General features: G+C 39.1%; 1 protein-coding gene across 2 annotated transcripts in view; it reads right to left on the bottom strand.

Annotated features, from left to right (window-relative positions):
* RASA3 (RAS p21 protein activator 3) overlaps positions 1-26,311 on the bottom strand; it is a 172,317-nt gene that overhangs the window by 11,384 nt on the left and 134,622 nt on the right. For both annotated transcript variants that reach the window (XM_066176708.1, XM_066176709.1), the window contains 13 exons: positions 22,485-22,565; positions 19,700-19,772; positions 15,417-15,496; positions 11,333-11,437; positions 10,653-10,809; positions 9,702-9,850; positions 7,688-7,802; positions 6,756-6,830; positions 5,769-5,892; positions 4,485-4,591; positions 3,776-3,853; positions 2,786-2,863; positions 2,164-2,237 (listed from right to left, as the gene is read on the bottom strand). In XM_066176708.1, coding sequence (XP_066032805.1) covers positions 2,164-2,237; positions 2,786-2,863; positions 3,776-3,853; positions 4,485-4,591; positions 5,769-5,892; positions 6,756-6,830; positions 7,688-7,802; positions 9,702-9,850; positions 10,653-10,809; positions 11,333-11,437; positions 15,417-15,496; positions 19,700-19,772; positions 22,485-22,565 — 1,296 coding nt within the window. The remainder of the gene's footprint in view (positions 1-2,163; positions 2,238-2,785; positions 2,864-3,775; positions 3,854-4,484; positions 4,592-5,768; positions 5,893-6,755; positions 6,831-7,687; positions 7,803-9,701; positions 9,851-10,652; positions 10,810-11,332; positions 11,438-15,416; positions 15,497-19,699; positions 19,773-22,484; positions 22,566-26,311) is intronic.

The following is a 26,311-nucleotide window of genomic DNA, read 5'->3' as shown; positions in this document are numbered from 1 at the left end:
TAAAGATGACCTAAAATTTCAAACTCCCATAGAGACTCCCCTCTTTGAAAAATGCCAACTCCATATGGCAGAGCTAAGAGCACATTTCTAATTAAATTCTTCATAGTTGACATAGCCAAGACAAAAAAATGTGCTTTTATTTCTCAGAGATAGGTGACCAGCATTCAAAGTCACAGAAGTTACAAGGTCAACTTCTTTGTTTCTAGTAATTGCAAACTGTATGAGAAGTTTGAGCAAACAGAAGAACAAAGGGAGAAAAAGTTCAAGATTGAACCCATTTCAGTACAAGGTGGTTGGAGATACTATTTCTTCTCAGGCTTATGATAGACCTGAACCTGGATCTGCCTTTGCTTTACTTGGAAGTATTGACATGCTCTTTTCATCACCACCACCAACAAAAAAATAGTTCTCCTTTCCACTCTCTTCCTTTTGGAAAGAACCAAGCTAGCAGCTGTTAAGCAGTGATGGCATGATTGATGTCAGCAAACCCAAGTGCTAATGACTAATCTTTACGTTCAAAAGTTCTTATGCTGTAGCTTTCCATTTGATACTCCTAACAGAGGCAAAGATAGATTAAATACACACAAGCAAGCAAAAATATTGCAAAGGCAAATAGAAACCCCACTAAACAGCCATTCAGTCTGGAGAAGAATCAAATCAAAGGCTGTGAGAAGTCCCACAACAAAACATGGCAACAATGCAAAATGTAAAAAAACCCAAACCAAAACAAACCAAAACAAAAAAACTACTGAAGGCTACTTCTTAACCTTGAGAATAATCTACATGAATACTACTTAAAAGTGTCTAGAAAATGTATGGTTTGTTCATCACTTTCAGTAAGTTCTTCAGGATTCATACAGTGCTTCGTGGTGCCCTGCCTACAGATCGATATCCTTTATTCACTATTTACAGCAGGTTTTTGTTTTAAGGAAAATAAAATAAAAGGTCAACATCAAGAAATGGCTAACTAAATGCTCTCTGCTGGGTTTACACAGGCATTTCAGGATGGTTAAACAGAGTACTTCCTCCCCGAAGTTAAGTCAGACAAATCTACTGCTGCAAAGGACATGCTGTCAGCCAGTAGCTACAGCAAAGCAGCAACTGCCTCTACCATCTTACCTGCATGAACTATTACCATCAACTTTCTTTACTGTTAGTTTAAGAGTCCTTACAACAGCAGCCACAGGCCGAGCAAGAAAAGACAGAAAAAAATCAGACAGGAGCAAAAGAAAGACAGAGGCAGAAAAAATGTTTTACAGTTAGAGGGTAAATGTTATAAACTACAGATTTATTTTGAAAACCAAAAGGATGACAAATGTGTGGAATTAAAATAGACAAAAGTATTTCTAAGGACAGAGGTTTATCAGAGAAGTGAACTGTCAAGGTTAAATAGAAGAGGTATTCATGTTTTCACTGAAAATGTAGTTTTTGCATCACTTAAAACAACCATGAAGGCTTGCTTTCAAACAGTATTTGAGCTTACTGAGCTCTGACAAATTTGGATTTTTTTACTTTCTTCCTCCCAGCTCAAAGAAGCTGTTTCTACAGTGCACTTGGATGATCTTAACTACCCAGTTTTGTAACAAAAAATGTCAACAATTGGTATCTGAAACTAACACAGCATATGGAACATACTTCCCAAAAAAGGAAAGGTACTAAAACTATAAACTGTGCCAAGCGCATGTCAAATTTTCCTCGAAATGGCCATGATAATAGTTAGCATATGTATCTCATAGGGCAGCAAAAGCAAATTCCATTTGCAGGCTTTGCTCTCATTAAGTTACTCAGTATCTGTCTTCACAGTCTTCCACTGTCTTCACAGTGGAATTTTACAGCTTTTATTCACTGGTGCTCAGGAAAAAGACCCCAGTTTGATTTTAATACAATGCTGATCTAATTTTATTTTGCCTTAGCTAAGCTAATTAAGTTCTATAGGCTTCTCTTTCCTCTACTTATTTCAGAACACATTTATATTAAGATGTTTAGATCAAATGAAAATATGTTCAAATCAGCAATAGCAACCACAGAGAGCAGAAACTGCAACACAAGAATTTTCCTACATTCCTCTCTGGCTGCATGAATGGAATAGGGGTGGCAGAAAAAGAGATGGCTGCCTTAGAATAAGCACACGAGCAGACTGTTCTGTTGCACATGCATACTTACCCTTCTTTAAGCAATATAGGTTGCTCTATGCTCTTGTGATCTCTTCTTCCTGAAGATGAAATTAGATCTAGAAACTAAAAGGTGAACCAAAAGCAGATGTAAAAATGACAGGACCACACTACCCAAATTAAAATCTTTCAACATTTGTATAGCACAGACCTACGAGAGTATTTGTAAAAGTAGTTGGACGGAAGGTAATGGCAGAAGCTTGAGGAATTTGGAGGCTTCCTAGGTTGTAACCTAAAAACAGTGCAAATGCTCTTAAGCAGTAGAACTGCAGATGCCCAATACTTCTTGCGCTTCTCCTTTGTTATATGCATCTTTCACTTCCTTTTGGACAAAGCAATTTTCATCACAGATCTACAGCATTCGACAAAGTACACGCATCTCAAAAGCTCTAAGCAGCAGCTTGTTAATCCAACCTATTTATTAACTAGAAACAGATGCAAATGAATTTTACTATTCACACGTGTATAATTTGATGAAAGTCCCCTGAATATGTGTTATCAGGAGTCTGCTTTTCTCAACACACTTCCTGCTTTATCAACAGTATATATTGCTTTCTAGGATTCAACTTTAACAGCACAGCAGGATTTTTAGAATCTTCACATGTATTACTTACATTTTTCACTGCATCTGCATATTTCTGTTCATTGAAATAGTCGTAAAATGTAGCCATGTAAGATTCCTTGAAATTGGCCTGAAATACAAAGCCAAAACCATGCATACAGTTTATACAGAAAATATTATTGCTAATAGCAGTAGGTCAGGAGGAATGCCACTGCAGATAGGTTTTTTTTCTAGGCAGAAGTAAAATAAGTCACGTGCTACTTTCATGTCATACAGCACACATTCAGTAGTACCAAACTTTTATTTCAGAGAGGCAGCAGAATGCATTTCATATGTTCAGTTACTACAGTTAATAATGCATTCTTGAAATGCTTCAAAATTCTGCTTTGGCTTTAAAATTTCCTCCTGACAAGAAGCGTAAGAAAAAGAATTCTACTGTCTCCTACTACTTGAAGGATTCATTATTGAGGTACAGTCACCCACAGTTGCCTGTGTGAATCCTAACAAGACCCAAACCACCCCAAATTACCACCAGCTACAGAAGTGCAGTGCCTTAGGTACACTTATTTCAACCAAACATCCAGAGTAAGGGCATCTAGCACTAATCTCACCGCTGACAGAAAATTGAACTGGTATGAAAAGGAAAGAAAAGACCTTCCCCTTACTGGGTGACTTTTCTCAGCTGAGTTTTAAAATGCTGAAACAATCTATAAAGCCTTGCAGAGCTGCCAATCATGTATCACAGATAAATAGAGAACTTCACAAGTTCTCCTGATCATTGTCTTTCTTCCAAAGGAAGGAATGAAGAGCTCTGAAACAGACTTCTAGATTGGTCAGACAATTTTGCTTTACTGAAATCTAGTTCAGATTAAGACAGATTTAGTTTTCCTCTAAACATGAGAGGCTTATAATCAAAACAAAATCACTTTTGCATGAGTCTAGTGCAACTCAAGCATTTTAAAGGCTTAATTACAATTAATGATAAAAGATTAAAAAAATCACTTTCCTAAATTAAGCCATTAAATGAAAACAGCATACTTACAGATTTAGATTTTGATAAGCTGCCTAGTGTTTGAATGGTTTTAGAGATAAGTGTCAAAGTTCGAGAAGTCTGAGGATCCTAGGAAGCAGAACAATATTATATGGAGTAGCTGTTTAAAATAATGAATAGAGGAAGGTAAATTGTATTTCTTCTTTCTTATTTCACTTGCAGAAGAGTGAAAAAAACTAGAAAATACCCCTAATAAAACACTGCAGGAAAAAAGTTTCTTTTAATATTAAAAGCCATCATGCTCCATAGCTACCCTACTGACCTTCAGAGATCCAAAGGCAATCACTTGCAAAACAAAAAGAATGCTGTCCACATGCTCCCCCACTCCCAATAAGAACAACTACTAGAAGCCTGATGCACGTTTTTTAATACCCAAAACATTTCCAGCACTGCTGACAATCAATCCAGCATTAATGTGATGCAGGAAGAACAAAGCAATGACCCATTTTTCCACAGCAGCTTAGACCATCTACCTTGTTTGTCCTTAAATTTCACTCTTCTTCCAGTACCTCCCAAGTTCTTCACATACAAAGTCATTCAACATATGCCTCATATCCATGACAGATATAACAGATCTTTGAACTAACAAAGGCACTTCTCCTAAAGGCTTTTAAAAGAATTGAAGAAACAATCTCGATAGACAAACTATGGTGCCAGAACCATAAACATAGCTAGAAAAACACACTGATACAGTACTTACTGGATGGTGTGGCGTAAGCTGAAAGAGGTTTGGAGAAAGAATGGCAGGAGCAAAGAACCTCAGGAAAATAAAACTGCTGACAGCTGTGTACCTTACATCTAGGTCACCTATTAAAAAAAAAAAAAAAAAAAAAAAAAAAAAAAAAAAAAAAAAAAGACCTCTACTCAGCATTTCAATAATCCTCCCTGAAAAGCCTCATGAAATTATCAGAGCCTTGAGAGAGCTAACTCGAGTATGTGCTGGATAATGTATATATTTGCGAGTTAGAGGATTAACTGATGATAGAGGATTTGGAGCCAGAGATCAGCTAGCCTAACCCAAGAAAATGTCAATGAGAGTCTCTTTAAAAAATAAGCAGGTTCACAACATAAGCTGCAAGAACACCATTCACTTTCCCACCACACAGGGAATTTCACAGACATCTGCTATTCCATATATGCACTGAAGTATGATGAATAATTTACATAGTTTATGAAATGTTCAGCACAGAGGCCAAGTCTCAGTTGCCTCCTTATAGCCCTGAGCACAAGTGTTGTAGACTCCTAATGTATCTATTCCAGCTGGTAGTTACAGAAAATACATTTTACTTATTTATTTAAACATAAAATAAAGAGCACAACAGCACAGTCAATGGTTTTCCGCTTGAGCTTGCCTACTCCAAAGTGACTGTTTAAAAGTTGAACTTGTGTTACTCTTTCTAAAACTTCCCTACTGTAATCTGCTTCCCTTCATGAAAATACATAGCATGGTTGTTTTGCTTAAATCTGGTTTTACATTGCCCACTTACTCTCAGAGTCTAAACAACTAAGAAGGACTGGAAAGAATTGTCTCTTGACAACCAGAAAACCTTCACAGCACATGGAGTCCTAGAGCAGTGAGCTTGCAGTAACTCCAATTTATAGACTGGCTTTTATTATTGATTGACATGTAAGCAGAAAATAATTTCACTGCATGGAATCTGCAGAATAAGCCATTACAAAATCCTGAACATTTGAAAATTGAGTATGCTTTGCAAATACTGAACCCATAAAAGATCACCATAATGATCTTTTTAAATGCTGTTTTCCTTTGAAAGATGTTTAAGAAAAAACTCCATCATCAAAAATCATGTTCCTCTGTGGAGTGAATAACTGGTGAGAAAACAGTATTAACATACTGCAAATGTTGTTTTGGATAAGCTGCTGTTCAATTACTAAATCCAACAGCGATCAGGCAGACTGCTAGACTACACCTGTATTTAAAAGCTATCAGTTACATAAAATGAAACAATATAAATAAACTCACCTTGAAAACGTTTGGCAGCTGATTCTCTCAGTGAAAAGAAGATATCACACATCACTGTAGGGCAACTTACACCAGATTTTGTAATTACAGTAAAAATGCGATCAACATATTGCCTCAGATTTTCCTGAAAACATGCAAAGATTATGACAAAATTAGTATAATTTTCTGCTGTGGAAAGTGGTACTATTCCTGGTTTTATTCATAGTGGCATCATTAAAAGATTCCCACTTTCAACATTATACACTTGAAAAACAAACTCTCACTCAATTATACTGTTTGAAAAATGCACATATTCAAGAAGAGTAAAAATATCATTCCTATCAAACCAAACATTAAATGATACAGCCGTATGGCAAATCACTCCTTCTAGCACTGTTTACTATACCATCAGCAGAATCATAGAATCATTAAAGCTGGGAAAAATCTCTCAGTTCACTAAGTCCTATGGTTAACCCAGCACTGCCAAGTCCACCACCAAACCATGTCCCCACGTCCCACGTCCACATGCCTCTTGTACATTTCTAGGGATGCTGATTCCACCACTTCCTTGGGCAGCCTATCCCAGTGCCCTGACCACCCTCAAGAAATTTTCCCCCAACATGCAGTTGAAGCCACCCCTTTTGCAACTTGAGGTCTTTTCCTCTCATCCTGTCACTTGTAACCTGGGAGAAAAGACCAACCCCCACCTTGCTACAACCTCCTTATAGCTGAAAGGAGAGAGGCCTCCCCTGAGCCCCCTTTTCTCCAGGTTAGCCACAGGCTAAGTTATCCTTGTCCTCAGGGCAGCAGGAGAAGTCATTAATTTTCTCCAGGTTTTGCATTTATAGCATAATGTAAAGCTGTTGTGAAATAATTATAAGGGTGGTGTCAAGAAAGCTTACAGTGTATTCTAACGAACAACAAAATTATTTGGAAGATCAAACTTCTGAGGACCTCAGTTAAACTTGATGGGATAAACAGAGAATGTCTTCAAAACCTAATGCATACCCTGTTATTTTCCAGGTTTTCACCATCTTTTAATTTCACAGGATCAATTTCACAAGGTTTATGTACCTGGCAGATCTAGGAAAAAAAATATAGTGAACAATTGATATATAAGTTTATCTACAAGTACAAGAAGTTTTGTAAAAAGGATAATCTGTTAGCTTTTAAGATGAGAGGTAAAAGACAAAAACCAACTTTATAAACAGCATTTTTTTCTTTTAACAGCAAAGGTAAATTATATGTGATCTTTATTTTTTCCAAAAAGTAGCATTAGTTCATTCTACCCTTTCCTTCAACTGAAATGCAGAACTGTTCTTTAGACTCTCTCAAGCAAAGCTGTTCAAGAAAACAGCTATTTTTCCAAAAACAGTCAATTTTGAAAGTATATCCATATTCTCTAAAGCTTGACATTTTCTGATGAAACATTAAGACAAGAGCAGCTGAAGAAATTGTCAAATCATTTAAAGGAAGTCTGTGGTCTGAAAGTATTGCCCAATTACAGCACTAAAATACCCACACCCACCGTTCTGGACTGGACAGATAATAAACCATTGTCCCAATGTGTGCATCACATGCACAGTTATCTCAGAATAACTGTACCTCTTTATACCCACTTAGAGCTTCACAACAGCTTCCTACTGAATAAACTATTTATTTATTTCTCAGAAACAATATATGCTAGTTTTTATAAAACAGAGTACTGTGGTTTAATAAATAGAAATTTTCCTTCTCCTTTAATGCAATCCAACTGTTTCTGAATTGGGCGACTCAGCTGTGGTTAACCTAACACACAGGATTTTAATGCAGAAAGAAGTTATTAACAGCTATTAAGCCTTATTCTTACAAGTGTTCTTAAAATGAGAATAATCAGTATTTGTTCCCTGAAGGCCTTTACAATGACATTTAACCAAATAAACACTCTGAACTGTTCTTACCTCATCTATAATTGGCTTTAGTGTAACTTGCAGATAATGCATCCCTGCCAGTTTCATCGTCTCATCAATACACTTGGAAGTTAACGAGTTTCCTCTGAAAATGGTGTTTGGATCTCTGGAAGTGAACAATTTTCTGTAATTTAGTCTCTTTGTAATGAACTGCTAATACATGGAAATAAAAGCAGCGGTGAAAGGTGACAGAATCCTGGCTTTGAATACACAAGCAAAACCTCCCTTTGACACCAGCCTGCCATTAAATGCAGCATTTAGTGCACTTCCAGTGTAGAACAGAAAATCAGCAGCCTTGGAAAATCCAGAGGGACTACAGATCTTCATTGTATTAGCGTTGGGTGCTCAGTGCACTATCCAAATACACAGTGACACAGGCTCAAATCAAAGAGGTCTACACAGCACAAATGTGGGAAACATCTGTTTTCACATGCTACTGAACAGTGCTCATTTGAATAAGGGAAAGAGGCAGTGATTTTAGTCTCACAACTACACTGGACATTGCACACGACCTCCTACTTGCGCCTAAAAAATAAGTGCTTGTGAACTGGGAGGAAGAAGAAAACACAGGCTTTAATAGCACAGTCATATTTTCTAAGGGCCTTAGAGCACAGTTCTTTGACAACACAGCACAGACCCCAGTTCAGCCCTGACAACTGTGTGACAAGTTAGTACCTTGCAGACTCTCAGATTTTTCTAAAAATCTCTTGCACAGAACTCATCTTGTACTAGACATACAGCCTCCATGACTGATAAAGCCTCAGCCAGCTGCTCTATCATATACCTGTACCTCCCTGCTTAGCAATTTACTTTATGCAAATAGGTACATAACCAATTATCTCATCTACAATACATACAATCAAAACCTGTGCTTAGTGACAGCGGATCAAACCTGGATCTGAAGTTATTTTCTTGCTCATATACACAATGATGTCTTTTCTGTTTTTTACAGCTTACTACGGTTGTACTCATTTACAAGCAGTGAGTAACAAGATCAATTACTTTGCTGGATTCATCGTTTTGTTCCACAAAAAATACAGTAAGCTCACTGCCTGTTACAAATGCCAGAAAGCCATGAAAACAAACACCATCTTTGCTGCTTTATCATAAGAACACGACTGACTAGGGATCGGCAAGTTTCCTCATGCTGCACCAACCATGCTGTTTCAGCCAACCTGCAGCTCAGAAAAAATATACCTACAGGAGGGAAAACACTTGATCCCTCAGACACTCTGAAAAGAGCCAACCCCCACAAAGACTTGATTTTGTACTAAGGAAGTTTAGAGTCAGTATCTGTCATTCCCCTTGACTCCCAATTGTCTCTTCCACTGTTAGTCAAGAGCATGATTATACAGGCAAAAGAACTGCGACAACAAATGTTCTTTAGGATCTGCTTGGTATGAACACTGGATCTTACACTGTTGAACGATCAGCCCACCAGTAAGTCAAACAAAGAACTCAAAAGAAGTAGCTGAAAAAACCCAACTTCATTTTCTGCCACTCCATACCAAATTCAAACCCATCCTTAATCCTTCGTCATCTAACTGCGACGATGAGACACACAGCTTGCCTTAAATATTCACGATTAGGAAGAAACTTGCTTGTTGTTTTGAACAAATTTAACAAACACTTACTGAGCACTAAATGATTTATTAGCACACAAACTGAAATGAGTTCATATGAACAGCTGAAGATAATGTAGAATTTCAGTTATCATATATGTTTAAGACTAAGTAAAAATCCTGCTCTCATGTTAGAATAGTCTTGCAAATAATTTTCACAAAAAACAATGCGAACTCCTCCTAAAGGTCAAATAAACCAGATCTTGAGAGCAGTGAAAGAATTTAAAAAGAACTCTGCCACTCAGCTAGGAAGAACAGGAATCATCCTAACATTTTCTTCTGAAATAGCTTATTTCTAGAAGCTGAGTGGAGGATTCTAGCCCTAGCCAATGCAGCTTAGGTATTTTTGATAGCAGGTTGGGGTTTGTTTGTTTGGTACTTACTGAGTTCTCTTCACTTCAGCATTCGCAATGGCACTTATGAAAGGCACAATTCTGCCATAGTGTAAGAAAAGCCTGACAAGAGGTATGGCCGCTTCCTGTTTTTCTCTGCAAACTTCACCCAAAATATGTGCAGCTGATGCTGAAACAGGCTGAAGAGTGGAAAACAAAAACTTTGAGAAAACCTTCCAGAAAAACTGTTCTTTCTTTCTATCCTCATTAGCTTCTTAATGCAGAACCCCCCACAACAGTGGCAATGGCCAGTTACCCAAATGTCTGTACATAAGGTGGGTGGATCCCAGTTTTTGTGGGCTGCCTGGTCACAAGAGGGCAGCAATTTAAGAACTATTACAGTACAGTCTCCTTTTATCTCCCACATTTTTAATGGCTGTCTTTTTGGTAAATGTCACTTGCATGGGAAGCAAGTGAAGACAAGGAACTCTAACCCTTCACAGTTTCAAGTCCCAGTGAGTACAGAACCCAGTTATTTTACTGAGAAAACAAAAAGCACCATTACAACTGTAGAAAGTATACATAAGGGCACAGATGGTCCAAATCTCTGATGTTTCGGGATTAGTTCTTGGTTTGGGTTTTTCTCAAATATGCAAATAAACCTGTTCCTGTCCAGTAAATGAAAACAATTGATCAAACTGAAGCTTACTTGGCATTTTCACATGTAAAATTAAAAAATCACAGAGAATGTGCTGCTGCTAAAACCACTGTGTTCCTGGGTCTGCCTTCACATACCATACAGAATGCAGATAAAGATCTCTGCAAGGACTGAAAACAAGCAGAAGGGATATGCAGAGCTTAACAAGGCTATGAGGTCTGAAAAGGAAGAGCTGACCGCTCTGGTAATTACACAACTATGGTGTCAGCAAGATTGTGACAAATATTCAGAGACCCCTGTGAAGATGATCTGAGAGTAAATAACAAACACCACAAGCAAATTACCTCAACATCTGCAGATTTTAGCAGGACGTCTCTCAGTGGACTGTAATAGTCTGAGGAAAAAACATGGTCCTCAGTGTAAACCACATTTAACCTTAAGGAACCGAGGTCATCAGGTTTCAATGACTTGTTACCATTATCTCTGGGCTGCAGAAAATACCTGATATGCAAAAAATAGGACAGAAACTTAGTGCTGAAACACAAGATTTTCTCAGGCTATATATGAGCATAGAGACTGTACAGATACACAGAGTGTGTATATATGTATCAAACTCCTGAGAGTTCTGAATCAGACTTCTTAATTTTTTTTCAAATTAATTTTTCAAATTAAGTTTGCCAGTCTGTTTTGCACCAACTGCAACATGGGAAGTTCTGAACATAAAGATTTATGTAGATATGATTAAAAACCCACACACTAAAACCATAGCACTGCTGCTGAACTGCAGTAAATAATACAAAAACAACATACTAGAACTCCTACATGCTACAGAGAGGCAGACTGAAACCTCTAATCACATTATCAAAACTTCTTGTTCTTACACTTGCTAAGATTATTTTGGCTTGCTTACAAAAAAGATACAAATTAAATGCATTTAAACTTTATCACACAGCAGTAATTACTCTGAAGTCTTCAGAGTAGACATATGTTTCTACTTATTTTCCAAAAGAAAAATGTCAAATACCATGCTTCGTAAGAACTAGACTGCCGGAGAAATTTCAAAGGGAGTCTCAGTTCTCCTAGAAACTCGTCACCAAACTTCAAGTTACTGGCATTCCAAAGATCAACCCTGTAATAAAAACAAATAATTTAAAATACTACTAAGAAGTTTCAAAAATAATTTTAAGAAAATCTCAACATTTTTTCCAAATTTGTTGGGGTTTTTCCCCTAAAGTCTACAAGTTAGAAAGACTCGAAACGGTACAGCAATGGTTTCCAAACAGTAAAGAGATAACCTTTCCTCCTATTTCTGAAGCCTTACAATTCACCTCCATAAAACATTATTGAAAAATATCATTCAGATTAACTTTTTCTCATCTGTACTGTTTCCACTGCCCATATTGATAAAGATTCAGATGGCTGTCTGGCTATCTCAGATAATGGAAAAATAGAGGTAAAATGGACACCAGGGGAAAAAGCACAAAGTTATTTAAGGACTACATATTGCCAGTCCCTGTCTAATTTGGGATTACTAACAGCTAAGTGGCAGCTTTACAGAATTAGTTCTACACAACTTTTCTCAGTCTTTTAGCTCCTAGGAAGACTCCTGTGTGAAGCACACATACTTATTGCACCTAAACTAATTTTGTAGAGATATTCAGAGCTGTAGGATAGTTCTACCATTTGGTAGAATCTGTGTACTGGCTGAAGCTTACACAAGTTTTGGCACTCAGTCCCTCACATTTGGGACGTTCTGGTACCTATCCGTAGATGATCCTTCCTTCCCTTTCATATGCTCTTCAACATCTGGATGGAAAACAACTGCACTGAGATTCAAAGCAGAAGTACTGGTGTCCAACCCAGCATGTAGGCAAACACTGCCATACCCACCTTCAGGCAAGGGTTTCAAACTCCAGGGTATTTCTTTCTGTATGTATTTTAAGGTATTCTCTAAGAGCTATTTTTATTAAAAACAAGATCAGCTGACTATTTTGCAGCTAAGTGACAGCTTGAATGTGCCTTAAGCTTCTGGGGGAAAAAACAGTACACGGAAAGAAATACAGGTTTTCAACTAATAACAATGTTTAGAAGAGCAATATTAACTTGGATAAGGTGCAAACTCATCCAGTTGTGGACATATTTACACAATCCTCCTGGTGTCAAGCAAGTCACAGTAGACTGCCCAAGGAACAGATGCTGATAGGCCTGTTAAAGGTTTATCCTATCTTATGCAAGCACAGAATGCATCACTTTTAAATCCTCTGAGCCCTGTATCTCTCAATAGCGTCTCCTGCATCAGCTGTCATACACTAGACACACTGTCAGCTCACAATGCATGCCTGCTAGGTAAAGTTCTTTGGACTCTGGTAATTTGGACAGTATCTCCGCAAGGCATGAACTCTCCAAAAAAAGAAAACTTCTTTGAAAATTTGACCTGCTCTCTCCTTTCTCCGTATTTGATGGGTTATTATCTTGCTAACCAGTTCAGACAGCTAAAAGCAGCTTCAGGAGGACAGGAATTTTTAAGCCTATTTACACAGCCAAACTTAAAATTTACCAAGTATTTAGGGGCTACTGGTTTCGGGTTTATCCAAATTGTTTTGAGATGCCAACTAGCAGTAACACTTTCAAACAGACAGCTAGAGGGTTTCCCCCCTGTAACAGAAAAAATCAGTGCAAAGGATCTGTACAAGAGGAACTAACAATTCAAAGTAGATCTCACACTACACGATGAGCAAAGCAGGCATGCAAATTCTGAAGTTACTGGTGTGTGCTCTTGGAGTACAAAGAATAAACAACACTTATTAAAAGTGTTAATACACAGATATCAGAGTCAAAAAGATCACTGTTTCTCAAGATTTTTAAAAGGCAAAATTATGACAAGTGTTATTTTGAACTGGTCAGATTGTAGTCACAGAAAGAAACAAACAGGAGAGAGGGGGAGGAGAAACAATCAATTCACCAGAACATCTGGTCCCCAAGTGTTGATATGCCCTGCCTACAACTTCCTACACCCACTCAGAAAGAGAAAACTTTTCATAACTTTAGAGGGAAATCGTGAGAGACTAAGTCTCCTCTTCACCCTGTGGAATTGTACTTTTCTCAGGAGAGGAAAAAAAAACCAAATCCCCAAACCCATAAACTGTATGATCTGTCCAGAGGGCTTGGGGGCAATCTAACTCTCACTAAACAGAGTGGAGGAAGTGAGCGGGGGTGGAAGGGGAACCCAAGATGGAAACAAAAACACAGTGTCCCAGAGGGGACAAAAGCTCTAAGGAGAATTTGCCCAACCAAGACTAACACTTTATCTGCTTTTGCCTGTTAAATTTAAGTGCTTAATCTTTTCTGAACTATTTTGCAAGCCTTCTCTCAGACTATTCATCTGTACCACACTGTGATATATTTGTTTTCAGGAATGACAGACTTTTCTGAAGCTCAGCTCCACATACATTGTTGTTGCAGATGAGTCATTTGTCCAGAAAATATACTTAGCAAATAAAACAACTGCATTATTTCATTTAGTCCAGTAGTATAAAATAAGAATCAATGAAATATTAAGCAATATGGAACTACTGTACACCAATGTCTAGTGTCAAAACTATCAAAAAATCTATCAGAGAATCTGAATTTTCATTCAAAATCAGTGCATGGCTGAGCATCATGGTTATAAAGACTAGACTGGGCCTTCTGAGACAGGGTGTAGCTTCCCAGTCCATCACATAAATCCTATGGAATATGGGTCAAGTTACTTCATACCTGCCTACACAATGCAAAGCTTTGCAGAAATACAGCGTAGTGCTAGGACTAGGTCACCTGCTGTGCTGCAACACTGACACCACCAAAGCAGTTCAGCACTGCACCTGGCCCCATGAGTCAGCTGTTGGGTTGCCCCTAAACCAGCTACCCCTGCAATGCCTGACGCAAATGTTCTCTGTGAAAGAGCACAGCTTTGCCCCCCTCACATATAAACAGTTTCCCTTTCCTGCCTCAGAGCCATGGCAAACACAAACCTATTAATGCTCTTGTACTGCTTTGACACTACACTGACAGGTTACACGAACCAGCAGCTGTCACATCACAACAGCCCTCAATCCATTCATGAACACAGATGTGTTTTGCTTGCTGGGAGTAAGCATTGTTCCCCTTTCCTGGTCTCCCCTCCTTTCCTTAGAGCCAGTTGTGATTCTGCAGGAACTACGGAACTTTCTGGGAGATGCCTCACTGCCTCTCTAGTGAGAATATATGGGGAGGGAGGCAGTGCTACTATTCTTCCTCCAAATAATAACATAAAGGAGAGGGGAATTTCCCACCACTTGATGCAGAAATAGCAGCATTGATTTACTGTGCATACAGATCACCAGATGGCCCAAGCCTCCAAGTTTCAATAGTATGTGATGGTAAGACGCATGTGACACTTTCAAGTTTTGCATCTCCTATTGTTTTCTCACCTCTCTTTATACTCACCTGTCCCCACAGACATTGTTGTCTGGCCTCAGCAGGTTTTAAAATAATACTAAGAGGGTGGCACAGGGTGGGGTGGGATTGTTTTCGTTTTGAAATCAGAATTGCTTTTTTTTCCTGTGCAACTGATTTCACTTTTATCATACCAAATCTTGCAATAAAGGGTAAAGTTGGAAGGCAAAAGAGAAAAACTGTCTCTGCCCCAGAAAAACTCTGAGTTTAAGAGTCTCCTTTCAGGGAAGAAGGACCTTACACAGGTTGCTAAAATTAAGTGATAAAAGAAAATATACTCTGTAACTTAAGAGCATCACAGAGCCTCTGGGCTGTCCTGGGAAACTGAGGGAGGGGGAAAAGGAGAGCCCAGACATAAAAGGCTGTGCTTAATGACAACTGCCTTTTAGTATACACAGAGTGTACATGAGGAACAAGGGAAAATAATAAGGATCTCTCCTGCATCAGAACTAACACACATATTCAAGACAGAATCTACAGGACAGTGGAGGTAAATAAACATACACATACAGTGACAAAAACTCATCTTGATTTATCAACAAAAAACCCATACTTGCCACTTTGCAAACAGAGTCTACTACAAAGTTACACAACTCTGGAAGACAATTTTGTGCTAATAATGTATTTCATATTACCTAATCTCCATTTTGTCCACTTCATCTACATCTTCAATGTCAAAATGGGATTTCTTGTTGTAGCTACTGGGTCTTGTAACCTAATCAAAAGGAGGAAACTTTTAGCAGCTTGATCTGATACAAAAACATTCTGATGTAACTTACAAAGCTTTGGAATAGCACAGTATTTTACTACCAGCAGTGACTTCAGTCCTGATACTGAAAGCATTCATGCAAGTGAATAAACATACTGACTAAACAGATTACTGACTATAAAGTGGTAATTACACAATCATTTCCAAGGTAAGCAGATACTCCATACTTTTTTTACAGAGAAAGACCATCTTCAATATTACTACAGCACTTAAAGTTTACATTGACAACAGAAAAATACCATTGAAAGGAGCACCACTTTCATAATCCATCTAGGGAAAGAAAAGGGCAATTAATATTTGTGTTTTAAATACAGCTGTACAACAGATGCCCTGAGGCACTCTGCAGAACACGGGGGAGGAACCACAACCACCCTTAAAAACATTTTGCAGTGTATCCAATTAAAATTGGGAAATTCTTCCTGTTCTGATATCCTGGAAGTCAATTTAACCTACCCATACAACAAATACCAAGCAGACCAAGAGACCCTAGCCTGTGTTATGCATATCAGAATATAGAAGCAGCTGCACAGTTCACCAACCATATCTGCAAGACTGTTTAACAGGAAAGAACAGGCAAAGAAAAAAGGAAAGTATTATAGAACATTAGCATAAAAAGTTTTTGAACAAACATTTCTTAAAATTTGTTTTCTGCCATGATTGTAAAAACACTTTGGTGGTTGTATTTTTGCACAGTGCGTCAGAAACTTAAGAAAATGCTACCCCACCCAGCTGAAACCACAGCAGGAACTGATCAAATGCAAGGATGTATCATGATGTGTGGGTTCAGCTCTTGGTTGCACACAGAAGCTGAACTTTATTGTATGTTTGAATATGCTTGTGGCTTGATACTACCCAGCCGCAAAAACTGGCTTTCATTGTAAACTTGACTCTCTGGCTTTGTACTGTACATGAGATGCAAATGGCAATTAAAGGAGACAATGATACACTTGCTTAAGTGGAGAGGAACCAGAAAACAATCTTTGGCAGAGGACACTCAGTCTTTAGTATACACGTATGTGTGAAGCAGGCAACATTTTCCAAGTGATACACAAAAATTAAAAGGTATTACTAGCAGCACTGGAAAACAAATGCTCCAAACTAATAGAATCAAATGCACCTGGAAAGGCCAAGAGCACAGTGGATTTAAATAGAGCCTACAACTTCAGCAGTTAAACACAAATTTCCTCACCCTAGCCTTGCAAACACTTCACTGTTCGTGCAAAGTTTTCTACAGGCCTGCAAATGGCAGTTTCTACTACCATTGTGAAGATAATGGTGCAATTTGAATGAAGCAAACTTTTAAGTCTCTTACTATCTTTAACACAGGAGTTGTTCCAGAAAGCTGTAGCATAGGTGTAACTTATGGCATGTCCCTTCTAAGTAAACACTTTCTCAGAAGTTTTGCTGGAATCTATATGTATGATATCTCTCTGTTCACCCATATGACTACTTAGTGTGCACATCAATACAGCTCAAGAGTGGTATTCCAAAAGGCATAGCTGTATGGAACTGGAGATGAGGAACCTCCCAGTCCACAGTGCTAAACAGCTGACCCATAACATTGTACAAAAAAGGGGGCACAACTCTGCTGTGTTGGTCCCTTTCATCTGGGAAGCTGGCAAGCCATTTATCAGCTGCTCAGTTTTTTTTCAACACATGCAAATTTAAAAACAGGTCCCCAGCACTTCCCTCTTGAATTCCTGTCAGAGGACAATTTTCCTGTAGCTGCACAGACAGCTCCACACCATGCTGCAGCTGAAGCAGTGGTGAAAATGACTCCTAACTATCAGGTGCAAGTTTCACTCACCACACCCCTTAAACAAGCCCTTCTTTTTCTGAAACCAACAATAAGCTATCTTCCATTTAGAAAATTAAATCTGTGTGACGTTTTGGTTGTAGAAAGGAAAGCAGCCATTCACTGTCTTTTACAGATCAGCTTCTTCCTTGGAGGCTTGGACAATCACTGTGCTGGCAGCCTCCAGAAAAGCTGATGAAGCTGTTTAGAAGCAGAAAGTGACACTGCTGTCAACAGCATGAATCTCTCAGCTCCACAGGAATTGGAGCGCTTCGTTTGCACGCACCAGCCGCAGGTCTGCCCACATCTCATTAGTGAATTTATTTCCCAGTCATAGCAGTTCTACTGAACCTTGTTCCTTGAAGACATTTAGCCTGATATGTACTAACTACTCTCAAAATGACATAAATCTATGATGGCTCTGTCTGCACTAAGGGTATGTTTATATTTCAGAGCTCTGGCTGATTCAGTCATTTCCCAAGCTCAGAATTCATTCTGCTCTGAGTCAGCAGAACAACTGGGGCATGGGCTTGAGTTTGGGTTTTGCTTTTTCTGGTACTTGCACATAACCCAGCTCCCACATTAAGGCAAGCTAAGCAAGCCCCCAGCCCCCTCCCTCCCAACTCTAGTTGGAAGATGCTTTGTTTTTCTCCTTCCTCTCCCAGTATGGCACCACCTGCCAAGTTCAGTGTTTACATACCAAACATTCGCTGTTTCTGCAGCACACAAGGGGGAGGAATCAGGTGAAATCTTTGTGGCTTACAGTCTGAATTCCCAGATTACATTCTCATTAAAAAGTTCTCACTGACAGGCTCCTCCAGAACTGCCTATGTCAAAATAAGGAAGCCCATTCTAGTTAATTTACATATAGCATCACTGCCAAAGACCGCAGTTCTGGGCCTGGTGAGGGACTGAAATGCTGGGTAAACACACGGACACCTCAGTGCAGTTTCAGCACTCGGTCTCACGGGATCTCTGCCCCTCTAACTGTGCCCATGCAGCAACTTCACAGTCTCATGGAGCCAGGAAGCACAAAAGGCACAAAAGCTCACTGTGAGCAGGACAGCTATAGCCTAGGATGAGACAGGCTGAGCTATCCTGGCCTGCCCTCGTGGCTTCCAGCCCTTCAGGCACTACAGAAAGTGCTCCTACCAATCACAAACTTGCTAAATCTGCCCCTTGTATCCAAACACATTACATCTACAAGAGCATGTTTCTGCTGGTATGACAGACTTTAGACTGGTCAGTACAACTATTGGCTTCTGGGCAAAGATAAGTGGTTTGGAGGAGAGGGAAGACAGCAATGCCAAGAATTACATGTGCACTTCAGATCTGCACAGTGCACCAGCACTTGTATGGCTCCTCTCTTCCCAGCTCCCCTTCCCGATGTGGCTGTGGCCCAGAACTGATTCGAGAAACCACATCCCTAGGTGCCATCCCTATGCCAGCAACAATTTCTAATGCAAACGTGACCTGAATGATGCAAGCCATATGACCAGAAAGGGCTTTTCAATCTATGCCAACTGCACTGTGCTACTCTAGCTTTTTTTCATCAACTTCGTAATTACAGATACTTTTTGAGGTGTCTACTGAAATAGAACAGTCAAGCATAGACCAAGACTATGATATCCAGGAGAAAAAAAAGAATGATAGACATATTTTAGAAGACAAAATGAAAAGCTTCAGTAGAGATCTAAATTATAAACACATGCACATATATGTACGGACACACCACAATTACAGCTACTCTTGCCAGAAAGAACCAAGATGAGGACTTTCATATAAGTTATACTTTATCTTAACTGGACTTGTTGAAAATGCTCTGTATTAAATAGAGCTATAGAGGTTTTACCCACTTGGAGAAAAGGCACTGGTATTACAGCAGACTGGTAGACAGCCAGAACAACCCGTTTAAGTGCATTTTTCCTCTGCAGTTTTCAGTATTCCTAAGGAGATAACCTTCCTCCCATTGACTGGGAAAGACAGGGTGGAGCAGCTATAAAAACACAGACTAAGAACAAAATATAATTTCTCTATGCGTGTGGTTTGTTCAGGTTTAACTCGTTTTTAAATGTGTTTTTTTCAAAACTCTAGCGGGGTGACTTGTGATTAAATGTAAAGCCTGTTGCTCAGAAGTGCCCAACTTGAAACTTTTCCTACAGGGCACCAGAGGTGAAAGCAGGATACTGCTCCTTCAGCAGACGGCCAGTCTGAGCCCGGGCACTTCTTTCCCCTGCACCATGCTTTGAAACAGTCTTCAAAGATGACAGCTGGCACAACATGGAGCAGGATGCTGTGCCAACTATCCACAGTATAGTATTTCAGCTTATCACCCGTTCCTTTGAAATACCAACCTCAAAATAAAACACTTCATCAAAATGTGGATTGTTGGTCTTCTTTTTAACTTTAGTCTTTTTGGCTTCTGACCTGAATTAAGGAAACAAAATAAACAAAAAAAGGGTCAGAAACAACATTAGTAAAAGTGTGATCCTAGAACAGAGCCACTGAAGAGAAAATAGCCATCCACTTGATTTATCTGATGAAACTGGAATGCCAAGTGGCTCCAGCACAGCAAGGCACAGACACTTGCACACATTTAAGAGAAAGAGTCAATGCATTCCTATTTCTCTGAAGTGGTGGTAATCACATTTTGTTATCCTGTTTTAAACACAGCCCCTTGAACCCTTATTCTATCACTTGCTTGACATAGTAAAATCTTTTATCTGTAAAAACTGGCAAGAACGGGGCTCTGAGCAGCAAGATTTGAAGGATGGTCTCAGTCTTGACGTGACTCAAAAATTCCTCATACTCTAAAAACACAGGAGACAAAGACTAGCACAGCTATTCATATTTAAAATTCTGGTCTGAAAAATCAATCACTGCTTTTCAGTGACAATCAAAAAAACCAGAATGGTTTCTTCAGTAAGAATATTTTTATTGCTGTACTAGCATCCCTTTCCCTCTAGCACCAGCAGCACTTAGTTAATATGGCGGTGAATTATTATGACTAGTGCTGAGCAGAAGTCTCTATTTCTACTGTTCTGTAGGCTTAAGACTGGGTAGACGTCTCCTCTCAACCACTCACAGCAGGCCTGACCAAGTTCAGCACTGCCCATTCATCCCCTACGGGCTGTGCCATCCGCCTGTGCCTGCCTTTGAGAACATAGACATCGACTGCTTGGTGCTGGGCTCAAGCCAGCCAATGCATTTCTCACAGGCCAGCCAACAGCTGTTTCATGGCTTCCAAATGTTATGAACCTATGCTTGATTTGTTCTCACTACCTACAAGAGAAAAGCTGTGTGCTGTCCTGTGTCACCAATCTTACCCTACAGCTCTGCAGGCATAGATAAAATAGGCACAGATGGAGAGGCACATCAGCCATGTGGAAAACTGACCTACTAATAACTTCATCCCAGAATCTATCGTTCATTTCTCATGCACCAAAGCTGCTTAGATGGCTTGTAACTGCTTATATTTACTGGACAGCTCTGTGTATTCCACAGAGGTCATGTAAAGCTGGGTCTAATTCCCAGTGCTGCTCCAGACTTCCCGTGTGAATGGAATGGGCCTGTCCACCAGTATACAATATTTTTCCATCTATAATACAGGCACAGAAAGAGTTTTGGTTAGGAAGTCTTATGACTCTAACTACAAATCACACAATAAACAGCAGCAAGTTTGTTGAAATTTTTATGCTTGTCATTGCATAATTGCAGCTGAATAAAGCAGCTTTCCCACTCTAAAATGAGAGGCACTGGAAAATCCAGAGAGGAGAATGATGTAGAGATTAAGAATATCCCACTATTCCTAGGAGAAGCTGAGAGATAAGAGAGACTAATCTCCTCCAGGACACAGGACAGATTGTCAACCCCATCTCATCAGTCACACTTGCCAATCAGCCTCTTTACCGATAAACCTATCTGGGAGGGGACTGGGAAGCAGGATGTAGAACGGGAGGCGATTAAGGCAGCACAATTATTGAGCAATTACCAAGCAGTGAATGGCAATAAGCTGCATGCTGCTTGCTGGAGATAGGGGGCAAGCCTTCTCCCCCCCACCAAAACTCAGACAGGAATAGGATAAAGCTATACTCCTTATTCTGAGGGGAGTACATTATCAATAGTCGTACATTATCTAGACTGGGGAGCATAAGGAAGCAGACAAAGGTAAATTTGGATATTCAAGGGTTAGTCAATCGATTTCCTCACAGTTTCAATAATAGCCATCCAGCAGTCATTTGAAACAAGTTACAGGCTTAAAACAAAGAAAATAAGTCAAATGTACAAGTCCATTAACAGTGATAAGGCACAACACATCTAGACAAAGAAGAATACAGACAGGCTCAAGGACTCCTCTGCACGCAAGGTAAATATTTGTCAAGAATGCTTCTTATTTATAGTCTTTTCAATAAATTGTTGTAAAACATTATTAATAACCCATGCTACCAAATCTGATTGAGATCACAGCAGAGCTGTTTTGTTTCCAAAATGACAGACATAGAAGATGACTAGATAAGCAGAAAAAAACCAGTGACATCCAACAGCAAAGGAAATTTTCATAACAGATGGGAAAACTGAATCCCAAATTTAAACTGAAGAGTATTATGCAGAATATCATCACTAAAACCTCATTCCAAATTTTATCCATGCTATTATGTCTGCATATATCAAATTACAGGACTGAGCCACTGAGGGTTTTTGACATACACATTAATTTGTCACACCTTGAAAGTGAAGACACACTAAATATTCACATGCAAACGTGCATACTCGGCAAGATGTTGATGTATTCACATTTCTCTTCCACCCTGCCCAAAATCAGGCAATGAATTTGCTCAAAAACTGGCCTCCAACTGTGAGGTGAGAAGATGCATAAATTAAGACTAACCACAAATTATATACTCTGGGATATTCAAATTATTTAGAGATTATTCCGATCTTTACATAAATCAAAACCGAAACAAGTCTTAAATTACTCACTCTAGCATTAATTCAGACACACACCCACCCCAACACTTCACACATTCTAGCAGTGTCTAAATACTCCCAGCTGTCCATTGGAGAAAGCAAATTTCTAATAGACAAAGAAAACAGAAACCATCGTTCTAAAATGGAAGCTTTTGACTGTGCAATACTTGCCTGGAGGGTCCTGCTAAGGTAACAGTGGCATAGGGATCACATTGTCCATTCACAATGGGCAGCCCTTGGCACTCCAAAACTCTAGAAAATAAGAAAAAGACGACAAATAAATTCATCAAATGCTAAGAGACTGGAGTAAAAATAAAAGTGAAGCCCTTTCATAGGCTTTTTTTTCATAATACTTTACACTAGGAAATTAAAATGTCACTAGGCAGAAACATTAATTTATACCTGAACTTGAGAACACATTTTGTTCTAAAATACCAACTTTAATATGGATCAAAAATACTGGAAGTTACTGAGAAACCTTAAGTCAAAGGATCCTTATTATGCAAGCACAGCAATTTAAGGTTAATGAAGTAGGAGTCTGCTGTCAAGATGGGAGCTGTCAGCACTTTAAAATTCTGTGACAACTTATTCACCAAAATACATAACCAGAATTTTTTCTGCAACAGAAATATAAAAAACCCCACACAGACAAATCCCAGAAGTAGTTAAGTAATTTCTCAGAATAACATCCATGAAGACCTCACTGCTTCTGCAAAATTTGGCATGGGCTTATTTGTAAAGTTGTTTTCCTTACAGACAAGGAAACAATATGACAGAGCCATACTCCTCTATGCCCAGCACCTCTGTACACAAGCAGTAGCAAAGACATTGGAGGGACAAAATGGAACAAATTGGGGTTTGCTGCACACAATGGTGGGAAGGCCACACTTTTGCACTCTCATTTCAACATCTCTTTGGGGCAGGGGGGTGGGGGGGGGGAGGAAAGAACAATAATAAGAAAAAAACACAACACAACTACCCCCGAAAAGCGAAAAAAATGCTGCATGTTTCAGAAGTTAAAACCTACTGTGGAATGCAGCACCAGCTGGAAATAAAGACAGACAAATCAGTTTCCAGGACTCTCTCTCCCACAGCAAATGCTGCTTCCAACAGGTAACCTGCTGGGCTAATGTATTTGCATTAACTGGAAAATTTCAGCAAAGACAAACCACAAAGCTCTTTGGGCAAGTGAGTAGTACTTTCATTGCAATGTGAAATAAAATGCAAAAGTCTGGGTGCTATAACATCACATGCAAAGTAATAGCCATTTTACTGTTTTCAGTGACAGTAACTTCAATGCAAGAGAATATTAGGATGAGCAATAGAGAAAAATTCAGTAACAGAAAGTGCTCTACAGTTTCATCCACAAGGCAAGTTATTGGGTAACATAGTGTCGACTTTAAATACAGTTTAACTACAGGGCTATTATTACTTACTCTCCATAAAGGGAGAAAAAGAGAGTAATATTCTGCAACAATACAGGAATCATTTTTGTACCAGAGAAGGTACAATCTAGGTTCACACAGCACTACAGGTAGAAGAAGACTGAACATCACACTAAGGGGCACACACTGGCAGCTGAAATGATACATAACATTCAAAGCTGAATTGTCCTGCCCATGGCCCCTCAGAATGAAGCCTAGGTAGCTGTCTTTCAATATAGACAGCCCCCAATAATGCACTGACTCACAAGCTTCTCAATTGCACAGTCCTAACCTAGTCAACTCCTCATTGTACAGAGAAAGTTAGGAAAAGCCTGGATTGCACAGGCCACATGCTGCTTTTATTTCTGCACTTCTATAATTTCAGTACAAGTTTACCATCCACAGAGACACAATTCAGAAACCTCCGAGCCACGTAGTTTCAGCAAATATCTGATATTGCAGAGTGCTATAAGACAAACAGTGAAATTCAAGCCACAAATTCTATCCCAGCACCAGCTGAGAATACATGCTGTAAGCTTCAGGAACCCTCAACATCAAGCAGCTCACAAAACACAATTTGGTTGCCTCAGTGCAATGCATACAGTGCCATTTGAGATGTCTCAGTTTCTTCCACCATCCCTTGATGCTACTCCAGAGAGACAGGAGGTACCCATGAAACATCCACATCTTTCAGAGGCCTCATAAATAGACCAGATGCCTATTTAAAAGCAATCAAATCCTAGTCCAATTTCACCTAGCTTACCTTAGAGAACAAGTGTAGAATAAGCTTTTTTTATTTTTTTTGCTCATGTAATAATACAAATACTCAAAATTATAAGGGGAATGCACTTTTTAAACTTAAAAAGAGCAGATGTAAACAAAGAACATTACAGCCTTCTGACAGAGTATCTGTCAGTGCAGGAGGAAAAACCAGTAAGTACCAGCAGAAAGTTTTAATGGATTGACAGGTGCAGCTTGATTTCCTTACAAGTAAAAGATAGACCTTTAAAGGACAGTCCTCTTAATGCACTTTCCTTCCAGTGGTCTTTACACTAGTAGGGCCACATTCACAGCAGAAACACTTTGCCAGTGAGCTACAGCAGGACTACTGGTAATTAGCTTGCACATCCTATTTAACAGAACAATTATACACCAAGTGTCAGTGTCAAACCAAACTCCTGTGTTCCACTGCTTCCTTAAAGCAGTCTGGAAATTCCTTAAAATGAAATAGTAAATCAATGGCTTTATAGCAGTCAGACAATTTTCTGCTGCTGATGAACAGATTCCAAGCTGCCATCCATCCGGGAAGAACTATGTGAAATTTAAACAGTCAGAGCATGTGGCCAGAGAGAGTATGACTCCTGTTTTAGCAAAAGCAGTTCTTTCACAAGTATGCAGAAAATAGAAAGTGATCCCAGATAGCATAATCTACACTTGAGGACTTACAGAGTTTGCAAATCACTACACAAAACAAAACAGAAAATAAAAATAAAAAAATCACAGATGAATTTGAATGATGAAAAGTGTGAACTCATCCAGATAAAAAATATGTATACCCTAACTGTACACATAGACAATGACAGGATCTATTCTAATATTGCCATATTGAAGAATTTAAGGTTGTTTTTGTGGGTAGCCCTTTGTAATCGCATGCATCATCAGCAATGGTTATAAAGGCAAGCAGTAACACCAGCTGGTTGGAGAGAACAGAGCAATCTACATCATTGGGCACCTACAATTTGAATTGTGTGTGCTTTCCAGAACACATGGAGAAGAACAACAGATGGCTTCTAACCACTCATAGCTCTCCCAGGTCAGTACTCTCCAGCACAGAAAACAGAAGTTCTCCATCCACAAACAGCTTACAAAATCATGAATGGTGTGAAGAACATTTCCTCACAAAACAAGAATTATGGGGCACATAATGAAATTACCAGACAGAAGGTTAAAAAATAAACACAATGAAGTACTTCTTCTGCACAATGAAATTGCAAAACTTATTGCCATGGGGTGTCATGGAGGCTGAAAGAATATGTGGATTAAAACCAGCCCTACAAAAACTCATGGAGTATAGGTTTGTAGGCAGCTCTTAAAGCTTAATGGTCCAGAATCCTCCTTCAGCTCAGGAAATCCCAAATTGGTGATCAGGAAGGGAGCAATACTAGAGCAATCATACCACTCGAAGTGTCACTCATCAGAGAGCAACAGTACTAGGCCAGACTAGAGGGACATTTTACACAGTAGGGTAGTTGTTCTGTTCTCTGGGGAAAAAGCAAAAGCAAAAGGGAAAAAAAGAAAAGAATAAAACAAAATACACAGATGTTCTTGTTCAGTCATGATGACTTAAGAGTAAGATGCTTCTTTGTGTGCAGCTGGAATAAAAAAAGCAAAAACAACCTTGAAAGAAACAAAATGTGGGAAAACAGGAAACAGACACCAACAGACAGCACAAGCCTTTCAGGTAATTTAAAGGCAGTTATTGTTTAAGAATGTTGAAGAAATCAGGCATAAGACTGAAGACTTAGGATTTTGAGGAAGGAAGGCTGTGTTTGGAGAGACGCTCATTCTGGTTCT

Source organism: Chamaea fasciata, unplaced genomic scaffold, assembly GCF_029207755.1.
Source record: "Chamaea fasciata isolate MVZ Bird 193981 ecotype frontalis unplaced genomic scaffold, bChaFas1.0.hap1 SCAF_2, whole genome shotgun sequence".
Lineage (NCBI taxonomy): Eukaryota > Metazoa > Chordata > Aves > Passeriformes > Sylviidae > Chamaea > Chamaea fasciata.
The sequence above is the reverse complement of the archived record's forward strand: the minus strand, read 5'-3'. Positions and strand labels throughout refer to the sequence as shown.